Genomic DNA, 20,937 nt, shown 5'->3' on the forward strand with positions numbered 1-20,937 from the left:
GTTTAACCTGTTTAATGGACTTATCCAGCGATCAGGCTTTTCCTCTGACTGTGTTTGGTGTATTAATCCTTTGGCCAGAGAGGAAGCAGATGTCAGGCAGTAGTGTATTAGACCTGAACAGTGCGACAGCACTGCCGGCCATCAGCAGACCAGCCATCACTGGAACAGGAGAAATATGACACCCTCTTGTGTAAACAGAGAGATTTTACTGCATGGGTAGGTGCTGACGGCGAGAACGCGCTGTCTGATTCCAGAATGCCGGAAGGAGGCGACTTATTAATGGAGAGAGGGAGGAAAAGCAAGAGGATGAGAATGGAGTACATGCCAGCTCCGCAGACTGTCTGCTGCAGTATCCAAACACTTTAGAAAAGGATAGTCAGCAGATTATGTTTAACTTTCTGTACACCGCTGTCAGTGCCAAAAGTCTTGCGGTGACATCCTGAGAGATGCCAAGATGACCAGCTCGGGCTGAATGTGAAATGGCTCAATTTACCCAGAGCCATTGATTAAATAATGGATCATTAAATCATCAGACTACTTATAGGCCCCATTCTGTAATTAGGAGTCTCTCTCTCTCTCTCTCTCTCTCTCTCTCTCCCTATACTGTATATATATATATATATATATATAGGTAGATAGATATATAGATAGATACGCTATAATATAAGAGGACTTCTTTTGAAAATTCCACAAATATAAACGAATTAAAAGTATGTCAAATCACTTTGGGAAAAACTTTTAATGACCTAATGAGGTGTCATTTTCGTAAGGAAATAAATGTTATTCGGGATAGTAACAGTAACAGGCCTTCATTACCACAGTCCCTTTACAGCACTTTTAATCGTGTTCTATTCCTTGCTTAGAATACATCTATCCTATTGGTTAGCCCTCTCTCATCAAATGCGATGGCTCTTGATGTGATGGCTCTTTCTCAGCACAACAGTTATACTGCCATGGTACAGTAGATTGTGTGTGTGTGATGTAATTTACAGTGAATCAGCTCAATGTTGTAGATAGAAGCTAATAATCCAATAATAATCTGCTTCATATCTACACCAAGTAGAAAAACAGCAGGGAAATGGGACTCTGGGCGCATACAGAGTGACTTATATGGTAGATTTACTTTAAAGGTTTGGCCAGTGTGTGTAGATATGACATAAGTCTAACTCTTTAAACTGACTGTATACTGGAGCTTTTTATAGATGTGTTAATATGTAGGTTGTAGTGTGTGGGAACATACTCAAGTTAGTATTTCTGTGTTCCAGTGAAAGACAGCTCATTTGTGTGTGTGTGTGTGTGAGGGAGATTTAGTAAAATGGTCTTTAATCTAGTTTACTTAATACAGTCTGACCTGACATCTGAAACCTTCCCTGACCTCCTGACTGTTTATCGGAGTTGTGACCGTTCCTTCTCTCTTTCTTTTTGATTTGGTTTTGATTTCATTTCACATCCCTTCCAACCATTCTACCCTATTTATCCTACATCTTTCTGCCACTCCATGCTTATTTGCAATGACTTATCTCTAACCTACTCATACTCCTTCCTCGTCCTTTCCGACATACACATCTTGATTAATTAAACCCTACTAATCACCACCTCTACTGGACCTACTATCATCCTCATCCATTTCCCGGCGTTCCTGTTATCCCGTTTTTCGGCACGGCGTGATCAGCCTTCTACAGCGCCGCCCCCTTGACCTCGGCGGGCATCATTCCCGTCATGCAGTCCTTGTGTCCGGATGGCCAGCGAGACGAATTTGGCTTCCTGCAGTACAAAAACTCCACGTGAGTCCAAGGCTTAATGCTCTAATGTTGCATCTCTCTCTCTATCACCTTTAAAGACTCCCACTGGGTCTGTAGCACCTAACAGCAGTCCTCATTAGCACCTGTAATCATGTGTGTATAAGCAGTGAGCCTGCGTAATGAGTCTCTCACTACGATTGCAGCTCAGGACTATAATGATATACCGGTTTATAACGGATCTCTAACTAACCATGTCGTTCTTTAATCTTTTTTTTTTTTATTCTCAGACACACTTTGAACTTTTCTCTGGTTTCCCTTTCTGGGTTTCATTCATCAAAGCCATGTTTGTCCTTTTTTTAGCGTGACTCAGTTGTTGGAGCGGATTGGGGAGGTTGTGGAACAGAATCACTTGTTCGCGTCAGAAGGGCCGACTCTTGGAGAGGAGCTGGAGTCACTGCAGCAGCACCTGGAGAGTCTCAGTTCAGCTCAGAGTCCCTTAGAGAACAGCTTCAACACAAGCCACGGTCTATAGATACACACACATTCTTGCACAACAAATGCTGCCTAAAACTAAACCAACAGAACCTACAAGACGATTGCAGTGATTATTTTTAAAGCACAAGCATGACTGCATTTAATATGTGTATTTAATTATGCTTGAGCTTCATAGCTGACATCTGAAACTCTGCTGTATCTGATTCCAGGCTTCACTTTAGGAAGCGTCTTAAGGAATCCTTCTCACTTCCAGCAGTTCCTTATCCAAAATCTCTCTCTGTCCAACGACACAGCCAGCCTGCTTCTTTCATCCCCAGTTAACCTTAAAGAGGTTTGTAACTCCTTCAATTCAACACATTTCTCTTTAAAGCACACGGCATCTGCAGCTCACCTGCTCTCTTTTGTGTTACCTTTTTATTGTGGTTTTGACAGCAGACTGGGAGCGTTTTTAATGGCACAGGCTAACGATGTGAACTTCAGCTCTTTGTCTATTAAGTGCCAGGCTGTTAACTTGCTGCTATATTGGGAATGTAAGGAGCACCTATGCTGTAACATCAGCACAATTCAAGCAACTCCTCCACACTCATACTGGAATAAAAATAACCTAAAGGCAATAAATTTAACCTGCCGTTTTTTCACTCTGCTGTATAATCTGAAACTTTTTGGCTGGCAGTATTTGTGTGTATTTATAGCCTCAAGGTGGTAATTTAGGCCCTTATTTTAAGTAATCAAGAATTTCATTTAAAATGCCATCAAATGCATGACTTAGTAGTATACAGTAGATACCTGGTATAGTAGATGCACTGGAAGAGTAGGTGTATAAAAAGACCAGTAAGTATAGGTAGCAGCCGGTTTCAGAATTATTAGCACCTTATTACACTTTAAATGTAAAAATTGAATTTCATTTCTTTAGCCAGCGTAAGCAATTTTCTTTAGCCAGCACCGTCTTCTTCTATAATGCCTAATAAGTTTACCAAGGAAAGAATCTGAGCTGAACTCAATACAAAATTTCTCCACATTTTCCAGAGTACTCAGTCTTCTGTTTTGGATCCTCTTCTTCAGCTCAGCTCACAGTTTTCAATGCTGTTCATGTCAAAAGACTAGGATGGTCATGTCAAAGGATTGATTCTGTAGTCATTGAACCAATTAAACCCTTTTTTCTGTTATTCAGACATATGTTTGGGAACGTTGTTTAGCTGGAAGATCCTTGGCTGTCTTGGCAAAGGAAGCCAGATTCTCCAAGAAAATCTCCAGTTTTATCAAGGGTGCCAATAGTTCTGGAGCTGTCTATACATGTGTAGTCACTGTGTCTTTACTTTTTACCTAAAGGACCTTTAACCTTTTTACCTTTTCTGAAACTGTCACTGTCATTAACAGTGTAGTGTCACAAGCCAGACATGTAGATAGACTACCGTAATTACCTTGTAACAAAAATAAATAGGCTTTAATGAAACGCGGCTTGTAACAAAAATAAATAGGCTTTAACGAAACACGGCTTGTAACAAAAATAAATAGGCTTTAACGAAACACGGCTTGTAACAAAAATAAATAGGCTTTAACGAAACACGGCTTGTAACAAAAATAAATATGCTTTAACGAAACACGGCTTGTAACAAAAATAAATAGGCTTTAACGAAACACGGCTTGTAACAAAAATAAATAGGCTTTAACGAAACACAGCTTGTAACAAAAATAAATAGGCTTTAACGAAACACGGCTTGTAACAAAAAATAAAAAATTAGCAGTAAACCGTAGCCTACCAAGAAAGTCATTGGTCACTATCTTCCTCCTCCTGTGCACTGAAACCACTGAAGTCATCTCCTTCGGTGTCAGAGTTAACCCGTTCGGCAATTTCATTGGTCTAATGAAAGCTTCATGCCGCCAAAAAACTGAGCATGTCACAGAATGTGTTTTTTTGAAAAAAAATAAAATAAATTGAAAGCGGGAAAAATCCATATATTAGCTGCGTCATTGTTTAGGCCGCAAGGTTCAAAGCGTGGGAAAAAAGTTGCTGCTTAAAGTCCAGAAAATAGGGTACACACAAAGTATTGACATGGTAGATGATCAAGCATAGACGAATAGCTCTAGTGTAGCCTGTAGTAGTGTTAATTTCATCACCTATTTTTAATTTAGTCTTAGTCTTAGTCTTGTGCCAAATGTCCTTGTTAGTTTTAGTCATATTTAGTCATTCACATATCTTTTTTTGTTTGTCAAGTTTTAGTCGACAAAAAGTCCGGTCATTTTAGTCTAGTTTTAGTCAAAAGAAAACTCAAGGTATCTTAGTCAAGTTTTAGTCGACTAAAAGTCTTTTAATTTTAGTCTAGTTTTAGTCAAAAAATTGTAGTCTTTTTTTAAAATAACACATTATTGCTGAGGGGGGGCACGGTGGCTTAGTGGTTAGCACGTTCGCCTCACACCTCCAGGGTCGGGGTTCGATTCCCACCTCCACCTTGTGTGTGTGGAGTTTGCATGTTCTCCCCGTGCCTTGGGGGTTTCCTCCGGGTACTCCGGTTTCCTCCCCCGGTCCAAAGACATGCATGGTAGGTTGATTGGCATCTCTGGAAAATTGTCCCTAGTGTGTGATTGCGTGAGTGAATGAGAGTGTGTGTGTGCCCTGTGATAGGTTGGCACTCCATCCAGGGTGTATCCTGCCTTGATGCCCGATGAAGCCTGAGATAGGCACAGGCTCCCCGTGACCCGAGGTAGTTCGGATAAGCGGTAGAAGATGAATGAATGAATTATTGCTGAGATTATAACTGATAAACATTTCAGTAAAAAAAGTGTTTCACATATGTTTCACTCGAACTTGACTGCACATCACATTTTTTACTTTATTGATACTGCTTTTAATCGTAATGCAAAGACCGGTCATCGGGACATAAGCTGTCTTGTACAATAAAAGAGCCTGCGCAGCGACAGGAAATCTAATTTAACACAAAAAGCCTTTTTCATCAACAATAATGCATGTTAATTTAGTCTTAGTTAGCGTTTTTGGACAGTGGTGCAGTCTTGTCATCGTCTCGTCTTAGTCATGAAAAAAAAGGTTGTTGACGAACATATTTCGTCTCGTCTCGTCTGACGTCTGATGTTATAATTGTTTGTTTTTTGCTGAAAACCAGCACACAGAAGTGCAGAAAGCCAATCGAATTGTAACATTCAGCATTCTGTAGGTTGTGGCCAGAAAAGTATTAAAGAAAATCTTAACATCCAATAAAAGGAGGCTGAGATTACAGTACATTGTGTGTGTGTGTGTGTGTTTGACACAGGTATATAACCTAATTTTTGGCACATATCCCAAAGCAAGTGCAGGCGGTGGAGGCTGGCCTGAAGGTCACCGTGGTGCTCGCAGCACTGGAGAGAAAGTCTTACAACTGGAGGTATTTTGGGACGCACACACACCACAGACACACACACTAAACCACTAGGCTAGCATAAATACAGTCTATACCTCATGAATACAGATGTAAATGAATCAGATTCATACTTAAGAATCAGAATCGTCTTATGGATGGTTGACGTAAATCGGTAACACGAACTTTACCCTTCCCAAATGAACAAATCTACTTCCAATGGCACTAAACCTTGGCGTGTGACTCCAGGAGCAGCTGCTAGGAGGCTGGAGAAGTTTGGAAGGGGGTTTGCTTCACAAAGCGCTGAGAGACCCAACTAAAGCAGCTGATCAGCCCGCTCTATTCCAGCTGCTCTCTCAGGCCCTTGGCATCGCTGGAGGAGGAGGGGATGCGAACAAACTTGATCCACAGGGACTGCAAGAGCTGGAGGTCAGTCATGCACCTGGCTTGGTGGTATTAACGTTGCACTCTTATTTCAATTCACACAGATATGACCAAGGCTCAACTAAAGATGTGCACATGTGAAGCAGGTTCTTGTTTTGGGATGTAATGTAGTGATGAAAGTGTTTCACACTACATTTTGTACCTTTGTACCTGTCCTGGGACTGTGGGGTTTATTTTTCTTCAAATTTACCAGCAAGTCAATAATTTAATTAGTTAAACTCTCATGTGCATCGACAAATAACATTGTTTTCACTATTTTATCACACTAACAGTCTTGACAAACCAGTTGCTCATTAGTTGGGTCGTTGCCACTCATTTATTTTGTACTTTTTGGATTCTGCCTTTGATTGCACTTTAACCATATCTGTTCGTGCCAAATATCTGTCATCAATTTTTTTTTTCCCAGGGAATTCTGCTGACTGGTGGAGTGCTGGAGGCACTTACATGTGGGGAGGGAAGAGACAGTGAGCTCAACACGATACTATCAGTCCCAGAAAAGCAGCAGTCACTGTTACGAGCCTATCAGGCGAATATGTGTAAAGGAGAGGTGAAGCAGAAGGCGGAGCGCTTTGCACAGATCAGCCAGGAGCTGAAGGACCAGATTGATACAGAGAGAATCAGTGAGAAGGTACAAAGAGCAATGAACACGTTTCCAATGGCAAATGGATGTCTTATCTTTTGTCCATCCATCTATCTATCTATCTATCCATACATCCTTCCATCCATTCATCAATTGATAAATCAGTTCATGAAACCAGTACATCTGTTTATTTATATCAGCTTCTCCACCTATTTTTTTTTTTGTCAATCTGGGTTTCTATCTACCCATCCATCTATTAACACATCCATCCAATAAACCATTCATCCAGTATCTACACTTACCCATCTCAGTATTCATTCATTCATACATGCATTCATTCATTCATTCATTCATTCATCAACTAATTCATATACAGTGTCTGTTTATTTACCCAACCATCTGTATGATTCCACCTGCACAACTGTCTCATCCATTACATTCATCTATCCATGAATGGACCCATCCATCCATTCATCCATCCATCCATTCATCCATTTATTTATCCATATGTTTATTAATTCAACCACATACCCATCCATGAGTATATTATATACTCATTCATCAGTGGAACCTCCATCAACTTCTAATTCCATCTGTAAATCTACTTATTTATACACTCTACTTATCTATCCATGTATCTATCTATTCATCATTACCTGTCTAAAATACTATACCTATGTCTCCCTCAATTAACACCCTTCTGTTCCTTAATCCCCACAGTTAAAGTTGGAACAGACCAATGCTTCATCTCTGCCATTTCAGTCCCACCTGGGTGCTCTGCTGAAGGACCTGGCTGAGGTAGAGAAACTGCTTAAAGATGTGGATCTGCTCTCAGGCCTGGCAAAGTTGTTGCCCAAAGGGGCATGTGCAGGACACCAGACTTTGTTTTCTGCTAATAATGCCAGCTGGAGCTCCAACACTACCACTTGGGGTACTAACATCACTGAAAACCCTGCTGAGGGGAAGGACACTCAGGCAGATAATCCTCACTCACAGTTCTCTGCTTTTGTGCAGCTATGGGCTGGGCTGCAGCCAATTCTGTGTGGAAATAACAGGTTTGTTTCTGTTAGTGTGGCTATTTGATCATCTTTACTTGCAGAGCCCTTTCTGAGGTCACTAAATCCACTCTTATTCACCAGGATTATTGAGCCAGAAGCTTTGAAGCAAGGTAACATGAGCTCTCTTGGCTTTACCAGCAAAGAGCAGCGGAATTTAGGGCTACTCGTTCACCTTATGACTACAAATCCCAAGATCCTCTACTCTCCCATTGGCTCACAGGTGGATAAGGTCATTCAAAAGGCAAGTAAATCTCACAGTTCTGAGGATGAGTGTGTGCATCATGCCCTTTTGCTAATGTTTAAAGATATTTAGCCTGTGTTTACCAGGTTTCTTTTTATTATTGTCTGAGGGATGGACATTGTGATGATTCAGGTGTTCGACTCTCGTTCTCTAGGCCAATGAGACATTTGCATTTGTGGGCAATGTGACTCATTATGCCAAAGTATGGCTAAACATTTCGGCTGAGCTCAGACCTTTCTTGGAGGAGGGCAAACTGCACAATCACTTGGCATGGCTGCAACAGGTAACCCACTGTCAACGAATCTAAAGAATCTAAAGCATATTATACCATTTTCCAAATGCAAACTTTTGTGTCCTGACAAATTCAATTGAGCACTGCTACTTAATCAATAGAAAATGTGTCCATATTGGCTAGGGAGGTCTGGATACCCTGTGGAACGAGCAAACCTCTTTAAGAACTAGTCCCATTTCCACAGTTTTTTAAAATGAACCATGAGATGTTGGTGTTAACAAAAGGCCTATAAATAATGAGCCTGCAGGATTTTACAATCAAAACAAGCTTCTCTTGTTGAAAGCATATCGTACCCATCAAAGTCAGTTAATTAGTCATGGTTTTCTCAGAACATCGGTAGCATTGGTGCAAAATTAATTTTGATCCCCCCTTTTTTCCCCCCAAGAATCATTTTCAAGCCAAGTTTTGAATACAGTGATTTATCAAACTTTATTTTAATGCAAATTACTTGCTCGGTCCCTGGTAGCCCAGCAGCAGAATAGCATGTTTTCAGTGCCATGGCCTGGGTACAATTCCTGGTCAGAGACCAAAGCCAGCCACCGAGGGGTTAACCCTCGGTGTTGGGCCCAAGCCTGGATAAAATGGGAGGATTGAACCAGGAAGGGCATCTGATAGTAAAACTTGTGCCAAAATCAAATATGCAGATTAGATGATTTGCTGTGGTAACCCTGAACAGGGGGCAGCCAAAGGAGAACAAGAACTTCGTGGTCTTTGAATCAAGCTTCCAGACAAACAGCATTTTGTTAATGTAATGAATAAAGCAGTTCCAGATTAGCTGGCTACAGGACTACAGGCTACAGAAACCATTCTACTAACCAGGTGGGATCACCGGAAAGGATTATATTAAGTAAAGACATCCTTGGTTTGATTTACTATATTAATTATTATGCTATCGTCTCAATCTCCTTCTTGCACTTCGAGCCGAGCTGCGCAGCAGCCTGCAGCCACATGAGTTCTGTTTGTATTTTTTTGTTTATGTATCCATGGGCTTTAGTTTTCATTCATGATTCGTCTTTGTCCCTGGCTTCTTATTGCCTGTTTCTCTTATGTTTCATGATTAATCTCACCTGATTTCATTTTGGGCCTTTTTACACCCGGTCATTTCATGTGTTTTCTCTGATCCGATAGCTATCTGATTTGTTAAAACTGTTCCATTTACATTAGGCCACATAAATGCGTCTTGGCGAATAGGATATCAATCCGATATTTCTACTCCCACCCAATATGCAAATATATTTCTCGAAATCTCGAAACTGTTTCGGAGGGCATTTGCACCTGGTATTTTTACGATCGGATAGCTATTGGATCACAGAAAACGCATGAAGTGACTAGGTGTAAAAACCTCCTTTGTTCTTGATTAATGTCAGTATTTAAACCCTCACTGGGTGTTTGTATCATTACAATGTTTATATTTTGTGTATTTGTTCGTGACAGTATTAAGCCATTGTTCTCTGTTTAGCAAGGCTATTACATTTTATTCAGAGTTATTCATTTTTTTGACTTTTGCATGTGTACACCAGTTTTAGCCTGTCTTGTGAACTTGGCTTTGCCTTTTGGATTACTTTTGTTGTATTTAATAAATGAGAAGCCCACTTGTGAAGCACTTGTGTCCTCTCAGCCTGCTTCTGTCCCTGTGTTCCGTGTGACAGCTATTATGTAATTTGTCTCCATAGTTGACCTCAGACCTGCGAAGGCACCCGGAGCTGCTAAACGCTTCAGACAGTGAGTTGTTAGAAAGTCTGATGCAGGAAAATTTCACCCTGCCGAACATCAGCACGCTGCTAGAGCAGCTCGACACCATCGACAATGCCGCCTGCGGCTGGACCCAGTTCATGTCAAAGGTCTTTTAAAACCTACTCGTTCTTACCTAAGTCTTAGATAATGCTTAATACAGTCAAGGATCTAACTTGTTTCCTAGATGATCCTCACATTAAAATATTGTGTCAGAATTAACAGAAAATTGCAAAGCTATAAGAGAAAGAAAACATTCAGGATGTGCTGTTACTGGACAATAATCATTCGAGTCACATCACACCATCTTGTGACTGATTGCTTCCCTTTTACAGCACACACTGTTGTGTTTTATTACTTACATAATTCTGAATATCTCTTCATTCTTGAATGTTTTATCCGTTCACTTTTATTAGCGTTTTTAATGGGGCTGCATTGCTTTATTGTTCATGGTTTATGTTTTAGGTGAGTGTGGATATATTCAAAGGCTTCCCGGATGAGGACAGCATTGTAAACTACACTCTGAACCAAGCCTACCATGATAATGTCTCTGTATTTGCCAGTGAGTGAAAGGCTTTTCTTATTCAAATCTTTAATTCTTCTGCTCTTCCTGAGACTGTATTACAAGCTGCATTATTATGAGTAACAGTATGTTCCAGTGACTATATGTGTGACTTTATGTCTTTTAGGTGTTATTTTCCAGACCAATAAGGATGGCTCCTTGCCTCCTCATGTACAGTATAAGATCAGGCAGAACTCCAGCTTCACAGAGAAAACTAACGAGATAAGGCGTGCTTACTGGCGTCCGGGACCCAACACCGGCGGCAAGTTCTACTTCCTCTACGGCTTTGTGTGGATCCAAGGTAGAGACACGAACCGTTTAAACTATGATACGATACCCTGACATCTCAAGCAAATGCCTTTTATATGAAATTTCTAACTCATGCTTTTTTGTTGCTGATGAAGACATTTCAAGCTTGGTGATTTTATTGGCAAAAGAATGAATTTTTTTTTGCAGACTTTTCACATAGTTTCTGCAATTTGTCCTGAAGCAAAGGACTGTATAAAACCATAAGTAGAGAAATAAATCATCTGCTCATGTAATGCCCATGGAGTTGCAGACTGTTTTATTCAGAATGGAGTGTTTCCTGGTAAACTGCTTACCTGGTTAAGTTAAACTTGGAACACAGATGAATTTGCAGGTGGAAAATGTTGCCTCAGCTGCTTTTAACACTGCATCATATTTCTTATTTTGTATAAGAGCTTCTAAAAGCCAGGAAATCTCACACAAATAATCAAAATAAATCTACAAAAATGGTTTGGTCTTCTTAAGCTGTGAGGTTAAAACAGGGCCAGGACATAACTCATTGTTCTAACTTACAATATTAAACCATCCTTCAAATCATATCCAGTTTTTCAGAGAGGTTTATAACATGGCATGACTACAGAAATAAGCATTTACATTTATGGCATTTGTCAGACGGTCTTATTCAGAATGACGTACAAAGGTGTTTTGAAGTCTCAATTAATGAATACATTAACACTCGTTCACTAGGCTACATACTTGGGATACATTAATTCATTCATTCATCTTCTACCGCTTATCCGAACTACCTCGGGTCACGGGGAGCCTGTGCCTATCTCAGACGTCATTGGGCATCAAGGCAGGATACACTCTGGACAGAGTGCCAAGCCATTGCAGGGCACACACACACTCTCATTCACTCACGCAATCACACTCTAGGGACAATTTTCCAGAGATGCCAATCAACCTACCATGCATGTCTTTGGACCGGGGGAAGAAACCGGAGTACCCGGAGGAAACCCCCAAGGCACGGGGAGAACATGCAAACTCCACACACACAAGGTGGAGGCGGGAATCGAACCCCGACCCTGGAGGTGTGAGGCGAACGTGCTAACCACTAAGTCACCGTGCCCCCCACTTGGGATACAATGAACTTAAAATTCTGTTCATGGTTTTTTTTATTTTTAATATACACATAAAGCAAACACTGTTAAAAAAAAGTTTATAGTAAGCGCTAGTTTTAGTGTTTCAGGAAGAGGTAGGTCTTCACCTGCCGTTTGAAGATGACCAGTGGCTCAGCTGTTCAGACATCTAGGGGAGGTTTATTCCACCACCTCGGTGCCAGAACAGAAAAGAGTCTTGATGTATACCTACATTTTACCCTGAGAGATGGTGGGACCAGTTGAGCAGTGCTAGTAGAGCAGTAATATGAGGCATGATACAATCATGAGCGCTAGTCCAGAGCGTGAGTTAAATCACCAATAGTCAGTGATCAATGTGGGAATATCCATAATCATACACCATAATACAGGAACACAGAATATAAACACAAAAAATATAGCTCAGATACAGCTAAGAACGATATGTCCTGCACAACATTGCAAGGAGAAGCAAACACATACAGTAGTGAATGTGATGGGATGGAGACCAGAGAGCTTAAAAAAGGTTTAATTATGTTAAGACTTTTTATGTTTAACTCATATGAGGCAAATACAGTATATGCCATGTATTTATATATTTATATATATTCATAACTTCAAACCTGTTTTATTTAGATTAATTGTCCTTATTCTCCTTTTTTTTTATTTATTTGTCATAAATTTTGTCATACAATTTTATCACATATAATTATATATCGTCGCTGTCAGGTGGAATCCTCGTATCTCCTTTCAGGAAATGAAAAAAACGCCGTACCTTATCTGCAGTGCACAGGGTTTAGTCCACGTTGCAGTGGATTGTCTTGCGCTAAATTCCTGTCCTCAGACGAGCACCAGAACTAGCGGGGGTCAAGATTTTTTTTTCTTTGAGCCCAGTGTTTTGAAGACATTTACCTCAGAAGACGTGTTGATTTGTTGCGACTCTTCTTGAGGAGAAATATGCTGTGAAGCTCTCCCGCGGAGTGAGGAAGAGGTGGACAGTTGAAGTGTCCAATGGAGTTATGAGATTTGCGCTCAAGCTATTTTCAAGACTTTAGATTGGTTAATAACTTGTAAAAATAACAGACCCACGTGGGGACTGACCAATAGCATCGATATGTGAAAAAATATGAAATTGACCAAATTTGGACATACAAGGTTTCCGCCCGACAGCGACGATATGTAGATTTAAGTGTGTGGGCACAATATTGCTTTTATTTTTGGTTTTGAAAACATTTAAAAAAATTAGAAATGAAATCTAAACACATTTACTAAAGGTTCAGTGTAGAGGCCTAGAGCATATTTCCAGAGATGTGAACATATTTCCGGAAAATGTTTCAGAGATTTCTATCCTTGATTTCTAGGTTATTTAGGTTGAGAAACCTTTTCTAAGTAAAGTTGCAAGTAAAATTTCCTGTAATTATAGAATGTAATTTGCCTTAAACTCATTTCTGAACAGCTGATTTTTGTTCTTTTGGCTGTTTTATTCTGTCGACATATGATAACTTTGGTGTGTTGCGTTCTCTTAGATATGATGGAGCGAGCGATCATTAACACATTTGTTGGACATGATGTTGTGGAGCCCGGAAATTACGTGCAGATGTTCCCCTATCCCTGCTACACCAGAGACGAGTGAGTCTGTCCTCATTTTCATCTTTCTTAGCATTTTCTCGCTTCAGTCATCATTAGAGTAATCTCAGCAGAGTGATTGTGAAAACGGCGTCTGAAATGGGACGTGAAAGTGTGAAGTTGAACGTGTTGATGGCGCTGATGCTTGTTATAGCAAATACAGATTTGGTATTATGGCATTTTATGGCAACCTTCATGATAATTTTACTGCTTATGTTTACAGTTTCCTGTTTGTGATTGAGCACATGATGCCCTTGTGCATGGTAATCTCCTGGGTTTATTCAGTGGCCATGATGATCCAACACATAGTCGCAGAGAAGGAGCATCGGCTCAAAGAGGTCAGAAAGGCTGTTTTGTCACATGATTTGTAAAATACGTTTTTAAGGTATTATTCCCACTCCAAAAAGTCTTCAAAATGAATTTGACTCATGAGTAAAGTTAAGGGAAAGGAAGTGTTTACATGTCTCATCACAGTTTCGCAGAATAACCACTTCCTGCCCTGTGCTCACAAATACTGTTAAAAACAACAATCTCTAATACTGCTACCAGGGGCGTAGCCATCATTTAAAAAGTGGGGGGGACGAAATGTCTAGTGTTATCTGTTTTTTTTTTTCCAGTTAACCCTTGTGTAAATGACAGGTTTTATTTTTAATCATGATTTTTTTAATCATGCTTTATATGCGTTATGATTATATATGATTATAAAACAGAAAGAAAGAAATAGAACAGCTTGCCACTGGGACAGTACCCTTAAAAGGACATCTTTGTACCTTATTTACCTGCTCCTTATTATTAAAATGACATCTTTAATGTCACTATTCGTCGTCCTCGTCTCTGTCGTGTACATACTTGATATTATGTAGAATTGGCAGAGTTAAACATGCTGTAAAATCTCAGTTCAACATTATCTTTATTCTTATTTGAAGGGTTTTGATAACACACTTGTTAAAACAAAAGACGTTATAAAAGAGTTTATATAACGTTTGTCAAAGCAGCTATTTTTCCTTATAATCCTTTAAATTAAAACTTGCTAATTATTCAACAAGAGCAACAGGCAGAGTTACTAAACATTGTGCAACACAATTCGGATACCATATGCCAACTTACACTGATTGACATTTTTATAAAAAAGGAGTGAAGCGTTTTTTGCCGCTTTGAACTCCTCGTAACCGAATGCTGGATGCGGGTGCGACATGAGCTACAGTACTGGGGGCGCGTGATGATGACGTGACAAGTGAGTGACTGATTGCCGTGAACGTCATGTATAGACTATCTTAAACTTTCTTGTCTCTTTGAATTTTAAATCACTCTGCATTTATATACATTGATCCATTAAAACCTCAACATGTGGTGAACACAACTCTCCACTAAAAAAGTGAGGGGGAAGAATTTACTTTTTATAAAAAGTCCCCCGCGTCATGTCCCCCGCGTCCCCCGCATAATCTACGCCCCTGACTGCTACGCATGCTTACTGTAGGTGATCTCAGGTCAGCAGCCCACGCACTGTCTATTAATGACACTGTTTAAATGCCATAGAAGAAAGGACTGTGTAACAAAAATGATGAGTGAACCTTGGTGTGATCTTTCAGACATGATGGAAGTTACAAGAATTGTATTGCCTGAAAAATGATTCTGAGCTATTTTTCTACTCCCAAATGACGTATTACACACCATGCACTACCATCTAGTATATTAATTTTTTATAGAGTGTGTTATCTTAAATGGAAGATGGTATTATAAACCAATGTCAATGTCAGCTGTAACGTGATGCTGCTAGCTTTAGTAGAATACAGTGAATTTTTAAATCACACAACATGGGCTAATTTTACACATTTGCAAGATGTCTTTCCACTGTAGGGCCGACGACCACCTTTTTTCTCATCCAGCATGAGATCCTGGTAGCCCAACCCCTCTTTGTTGAGTGCGGTACTTGGCATTCACTTCTTCTTGTTAGAATTTTCAGTGTGAACACACACCACTCACACTATTTATACTACAAAATAGCGTAAAAAGTGCAAAAGTATGTGATTCGGAACGCACCGTAGATAATGATATATTCTATTATTGTTATTATAAAGTGTCCTATCCTGCGATGTTATTAGAATATTATATTAAACATATATTAAAGTTCAGTCATTTGTCTGTTAATACTTCATCTTTATCTTTGACATCAACTCCAAACACTTTAGACCTAGGGTTAGGGTTTGAGTATTTTCACAGTAAAAGGGGACTAAATTCTACAAATTTGGCCAGTTACATTTCTGGATGTGCCATCAAGTGTGTAGCTGTATATGTGGTGGAAAAGCACTGTTACTAGGGTTTGGAAAGAGGTTGAGCTTTAGGCAGCCTCACAACATTTTCTGACATAGATTATTTATTTATATACGGATGGATAATTATGATGACGATGATTCCTTTCAGGTGATGAAGATGATGGGATTAAATAATGCTGTGCACTGGGTGGCCTGGTTCATCACAGGCTTTGTACAGCTTTCTATATCGGTAACAGCACTGACGGCCATATTAAAGTATGGCCGAGTCCTCCTTCACAGCGATCCATTCATCATCTGGCTCTTCCTCACTGTATACGCCATCGCCACCATCATGTTCTGGTAATGTATCATGCTGAAGCTGACCAAGTTCAAGGAGGAGGCAGTAACGATTCTGATATTAGTTTCTTTACTCATTTAGTGAGTTTGATTAAAGCTTTGCTGGGAAGAAATACTTTAACCTCTGTGGTGCTTTCGGCTCTGAAGAATGGGAGAAATATATAAACCATCAACATCCAACCAATCAGCTCAAGAAGCTGTCTCTCTTTGGCTTTGGTTGCCCATGTGAACACCTCTTTTACTAACATTAAACTGTTGGATGAGAGGCGGGACAGTATTTACTTACATTATGATATTTGAAATAGCTAGCTTTTGCAAACTTGCTAACAAATCTACGAAATTTTACAAAACACAAATGATGCAGAATAATTTTCCTAATAATATCATGCTGCCAGGAGGTAATATGGAGGAGTACTAACCCTAACCTCACCCTGTTCACGATGATCTGTTTTCTTTTCTGTCTCCTAGCTTTCTAGTGTCGGTAATCTACTCCAAAGCCAAACTGGCCTCAGCTTGTGGCGGGATCATCTATTTCTTGAGTTATGTTCCCTACATGTACGTGGCCATCAGAGAAGAGGTGGCCCATGACAAGATCACGGCCTTTGAGAAGTGTATTGCGGTATGAAAAGTCCTCGAACAACATGCTCAACTCTAACATACAGTGTTGTAGAATGAAATGCCTTTTTAATCTGGCTGTAGAATCTAGTAGCCATCTGTCCCTGTATTCTTATGTGACGTCCTCTCTTCCTGCAGTCTCTGATGTCCACCACTGCTTTTGGACTCGGCTCAAAGTACTTTGCTTTGTACGAGGTGGCCGGTGTGGGCATCCAGTGGCGCACCATCAACCAGTCACCGGTAGAGGGCGATGATTTTAACCTGCTATTGTCTATAGTCATGCTGATTATTGACACAACTGTGTATGGCGTGCTCACCTGGTACATCGAGGCTGTGCATCCAGGTACACCTCAATACAGCTGTTATACCTTGAAGTCAAATTGTTAGAAAAAAAATGAGCCATCCTTAGGATTAATTAGTGCCCTGATGAAGGCACTACTGGTATTTGTTTCCAGAATCTCCTAGGTATTAAACAGTCACTTTAACCAACTATACTTGTCCCAGTGCTTTCCGCATGACTGCCTGTAATGCACACATGAAAGTATTTTATCTCAGTCTTGTTTTCACTGTTACTACTCCTTGAAGTTGAAGTTGTTGACCTCCCAATTGCTGGTTTCACCCATTTCCCCTAAACATCCTTGCCATTCACTGGTCTCTGTTCTTTCAGAGATGTACTCTATGTCTGTCTTATTTTCTATGACACTCTTCTCATCCTGCAGGAATGTATGGTCTGCCCCGCCCATGGTACTTCCCCCTGCAGAAGTCCTATTGGTTAGGCAGTGGACGGATTGAGACTTGGGATTGGCCATGGGGCAACAGCGCCAGGCTCAGCGTGATGGAGGAGGATCAAGCTTGTGCCATGGAGCATAGACGCTCAGGTACTGCTGTAGTTGCTAATTTTAGATTACAGTGTTGCACCTGATAGACAACCTTTAAACACAGAATTTGTTCTCGAGTCTGAGTTTTATATCTGTCTAATGCCCACAGAGGAAACCCGTGGAATAGAAGAGGAACCCAGTCACTTACCTCTGGTGGTGTGCATAGACAAACTCACTAAAGTTTACAAGACAGGCAGCAAGCTGGCTCTCAACAAGTTGAGTTTAAATCTGCATGAAAACCAGGTTGTCTCCTTCCTGGGACACAACGGAGCCGGCAAGACCACAACAATGTGAGAAAGAGAAATGTGTGTGTGGGGGTCTGTGCTAAAATGTGTGTGCGTCATGGCTATGATGCCAGCCATCTGCATCACTATCCTGTGAGCTTCTGGTCTTTAAGACTGAAAAAGAGAAAGTCTTTCGTTTTAGAGTTAGGTGCTCATTACAGATCAGACTTTTGTCTAACAAGCACAAGAATACTAAATTGAACTGCTGGCAGCATTTTAGGTTATGACACAATGTCAAGTTGTTGAGAAAATGGTGAAAGCAAATTGTATGGGTTTTGTTTGAAAAAAGACTTTAAAAAATGGATTCTACATCAATAGCTATTGATTGTGCTTTAATAGCTCTCTTAGGAAGTCTAAAGGAGATTTTAATAGATAAATGGAAACTATAAAAGATTATCTGGATCTAGATCATTTGAGGGGATCAAAGTTAATCAGCAAGCTAGTAAGTGTAGTCATCAACTGTACCCATTATATAGAATATAGAAAGTAAATATGCATTCTGGACTTCTTAGGAAGAAAGAAATCCTTGATAATCAATCGGTTCTTGTAAAAAAGCACAATCAAATCAAATGTGATTGCTTTATACAGGAATGTCGGACAATTTGACGAGAGATTGCATGCCAATGCTGAGCTAATGTTTACAGAATTTCCCTGAAGATGACTTAGACATTAATGTCTATTAATGAAAGCAGAGACTAGAATGAAAAATAGGGTTTCATTTATCTCTTGAATATCTCAGGAAGCTCGAACCAGTAACCTTTGAGGATCCACTAAACTGTCACTGCTGTATGTTTGATCTCCAGGTCAATCCTTACCGGACTGTTCCCCCCCACCTCGGGCTCAGCCACGATATACGGCCACGACATTCGCACAGAGATGGAGCGTATCCGGCAGAACCTGGGCATGTGCCCGCAGCACAACGTCCTCTTTGATAAGCTGACTGTTGAGGAGCACCTGTGGTTCTACTCACGCCTGAAGGGCATGGCTGAAGAGGACATCCGAAAAGAGATGGATAAGTGAGCACCCCCCAGTGATTTTCCTAACTATTACAACTTTCTAATAAGTTTAACAACGTTAACTAACTAGCTGACATATCAGTGGCTACAATGCTGTCTTGTAATAATTAACATATATGAACAAATTCCAAATTCATCTTTAATAATACCTGAATTCCTGATTTTTAAGGGAATATTTTAAGTAGACTTTTAAGGAAATTGTCTGGTTATAGATTATATAACATTTACTAACATTTTAGTTCCAGTCATATGTTTTTTACACATGGAAATTTGGTAAGATGTGATGTATATTTACAGTCTTTGTTCCAAAATTCTGTGTATATAATGAACATTTTATGCTTGGTGGTTGGCACGTTTGCCTCACAACTCTGGGGTTGGGGATTTGATTTTTGACATTTGCATGTTCTCATCTGGGTTCTTCGGTTTTCTCCTCCATTTCAAAGACATGTTCTAGGCTGACTGGCATCTCTAAAGTCTTCATAAAGTCTGATTGTGCACTGCGATTACTGGACACCCTGTCCAGGTTGTCCCCTGGCTTGTGCTCTAGGCTCTATGCATCTCAAAGCCCTTTATTATGGATGCATGGAACATCTGTAACTAGGGAAACAAAACAATTTGAAAGAGAGATGTATCAAATAGACAGAAACTACTGAATGGGACCTAGAAACAGATCTATTTAATAAAGAAATAAACCAATGACAGGAAAAAGGCAAAGTCTTGAAAAAAAACAAGAGCACCTGCTGCTGTTGCCATGGGAACCTTAGTGCAAAGTAGGGAGGATGAGATCATGACAGTTTCTTTGTCTCGCCGCTTAATATTGATGTTGCATCACTGATGTTTATGATTATTTCCTGTCTTCCACATACAGGATGATTGAGGATCTGGAGTTGTCTAATAAACGCCACTGCCTGGTGCAGACGCTTTCAGGAGGCATGAAGAGGAAGCTGTCAGTAGCTATAGCGTTTGTGGGCGGTTCTCGGGCTGTGATTCTGGATGAGCCTACAGCTGGGGTCGACCCCTACGCCCGCCGTGCCATATGGGATCTCATCCTCAAATACAAACAAGGTTAGAATGAGTACTGCTGTAATTCCGCATAGTATTAAGCACTGGTTTTCACACTGACCTTCACTTTTTATCAGTTATTCAAATTTATGGAGATGTGCACATGCTTTTGTAGAGATCTTCCTGATGCCAGGTGCAGTATTAGTGCACAGGTGGAAGCTGTAATTAAGACATGGAGGAAATGTGACAGGTGTATATTATAGCTTTTTTAATGAGCAGTTCTCAGGCATTGTGTATAACCACATAAGCACTGTCAGCTTGACTGGCTATAAAACAGGTAAAGACAGCTTTATTGAAAGTTTATTATGAGAAATGCAAAGGAAGTGAATACAGAAAGATGGACTGAACTATTTCTCACTTTCATATTTATTAAACAGACATATCAGACATGAACCTAATATTGATCTGGGTTGATCTGATGCTCATATAAAAATGTGTTGTTTTTAAACTTTAGTAAAATCTTAAACCCACAGAATGTCATAGGTAGTGAAAAAAACAATGGGGCTGTGCTGTGATAGGAAGTAATCATTGATGGGGTGGTGTGTGTGTGTGTATTTTTGTGTATGTGTATGTGTAAGGGTTTGGTGTGTAAATGGCTTATATATGGCTATATCTAATTGTGTGTGTAAGGGTTTATCTAACCCACAGAGTCTGTGTGTGTGTGTGTGTGTGCGTGTGTGTGTGAGCAGGCCGGACCATCCTCCTCTCAACACACCACATGGACGAGGCTGACCTTCTAGGTGATCGCATCGCAATCATCTCCCACGGGAAGCTCAAGTGCTGCGGCTCACCTCTCTTCCTTAAGAGCACCTACGGAGACGGATATAAGCTCACACTTGTGAAGAAGCAAAGTGACTCCAATCCCACAGGTGAGAACTGTGTGTGAGTCTTTGTGTGTGAACCGTACACTACATTGACAGTTTATAAGCTGCTCCTACTAAATAGGTATATATTGTATAAGTATACTTAT

General features: G+C 40.2%; 1 protein-coding gene across 2 annotated transcripts in view; it reads left to right on the forward strand.

Moving 5' to 3' along the window:
- Positions 1-20,937, forward strand: part of abca2 (ATP-binding cassette, sub-family A (ABC1), member 2) — a 79,199-nt gene that overhangs the window by 37,313 nt on the left and 20,949 nt on the right. The window contains exons 4-25 of one of the 2 annotated variants that reach the window (XM_060883943.1): positions 1,673-1,784; positions 2,103-2,266; positions 2,447-2,568; positions 5,504-5,614; positions 5,837-6,016; positions 6,438-6,659; positions 7,332-7,666; positions 7,751-7,910; positions 8,065-8,193; positions 9,876-10,043; positions 10,399-10,495; positions 10,623-10,796; positions 13,404-13,506; positions 13,727-13,841; positions 15,925-16,115; positions 16,581-16,731; positions 16,866-17,070; positions 17,447-17,605; positions 17,715-17,895; positions 18,693-18,905; positions 19,774-19,970; positions 20,657-20,836. In XM_060883943.1, the coding sequence (XP_060739926.1) occupies positions 1,673-1,784; positions 2,103-2,266; positions 2,447-2,568; positions 5,504-5,614; positions 5,837-6,016; positions 6,438-6,659; positions 7,332-7,666; positions 7,751-7,910; positions 8,065-8,193; positions 9,876-10,043; positions 10,399-10,495; positions 10,623-10,796; positions 13,404-13,506; positions 13,727-13,841; positions 15,925-16,115; positions 16,581-16,731; positions 16,866-17,070; positions 17,447-17,605; positions 17,715-17,895; positions 18,693-18,905; positions 19,774-19,970; positions 20,657-20,836 (3,669 nt within the window). Of the gene's footprint in view, positions 1-655; positions 1,785-2,102; positions 2,267-2,446; positions 2,569-5,503; positions 5,615-5,836; positions 6,017-6,437; positions 6,660-7,331; positions 7,667-7,750; positions 7,911-8,064; positions 8,194-9,875; positions 10,044-10,398; positions 10,496-10,622; positions 10,797-13,403; positions 13,507-13,726; positions 13,842-15,924; positions 16,116-16,580; positions 16,732-16,865; positions 17,071-17,446; positions 17,606-17,714; positions 17,896-18,692; positions 18,906-19,773; positions 19,971-20,656; positions 20,837-20,937 lie in introns of those variants that run through there. The other variant, XM_060883942.1, reaches the window with a different exon arrangement.

Source organism: Tachysurus vachellii, chromosome 12 (genome assembly GCF_030014155.1).
Source record: "Tachysurus vachellii isolate PV-2020 chromosome 12, HZAU_Pvac_v1, whole genome shotgun sequence".
NCBI classification, from domain to species: domain Eukaryota; kingdom Metazoa; phylum Chordata; class Actinopteri; order Siluriformes; family Bagridae; genus Tachysurus; species Tachysurus vachellii.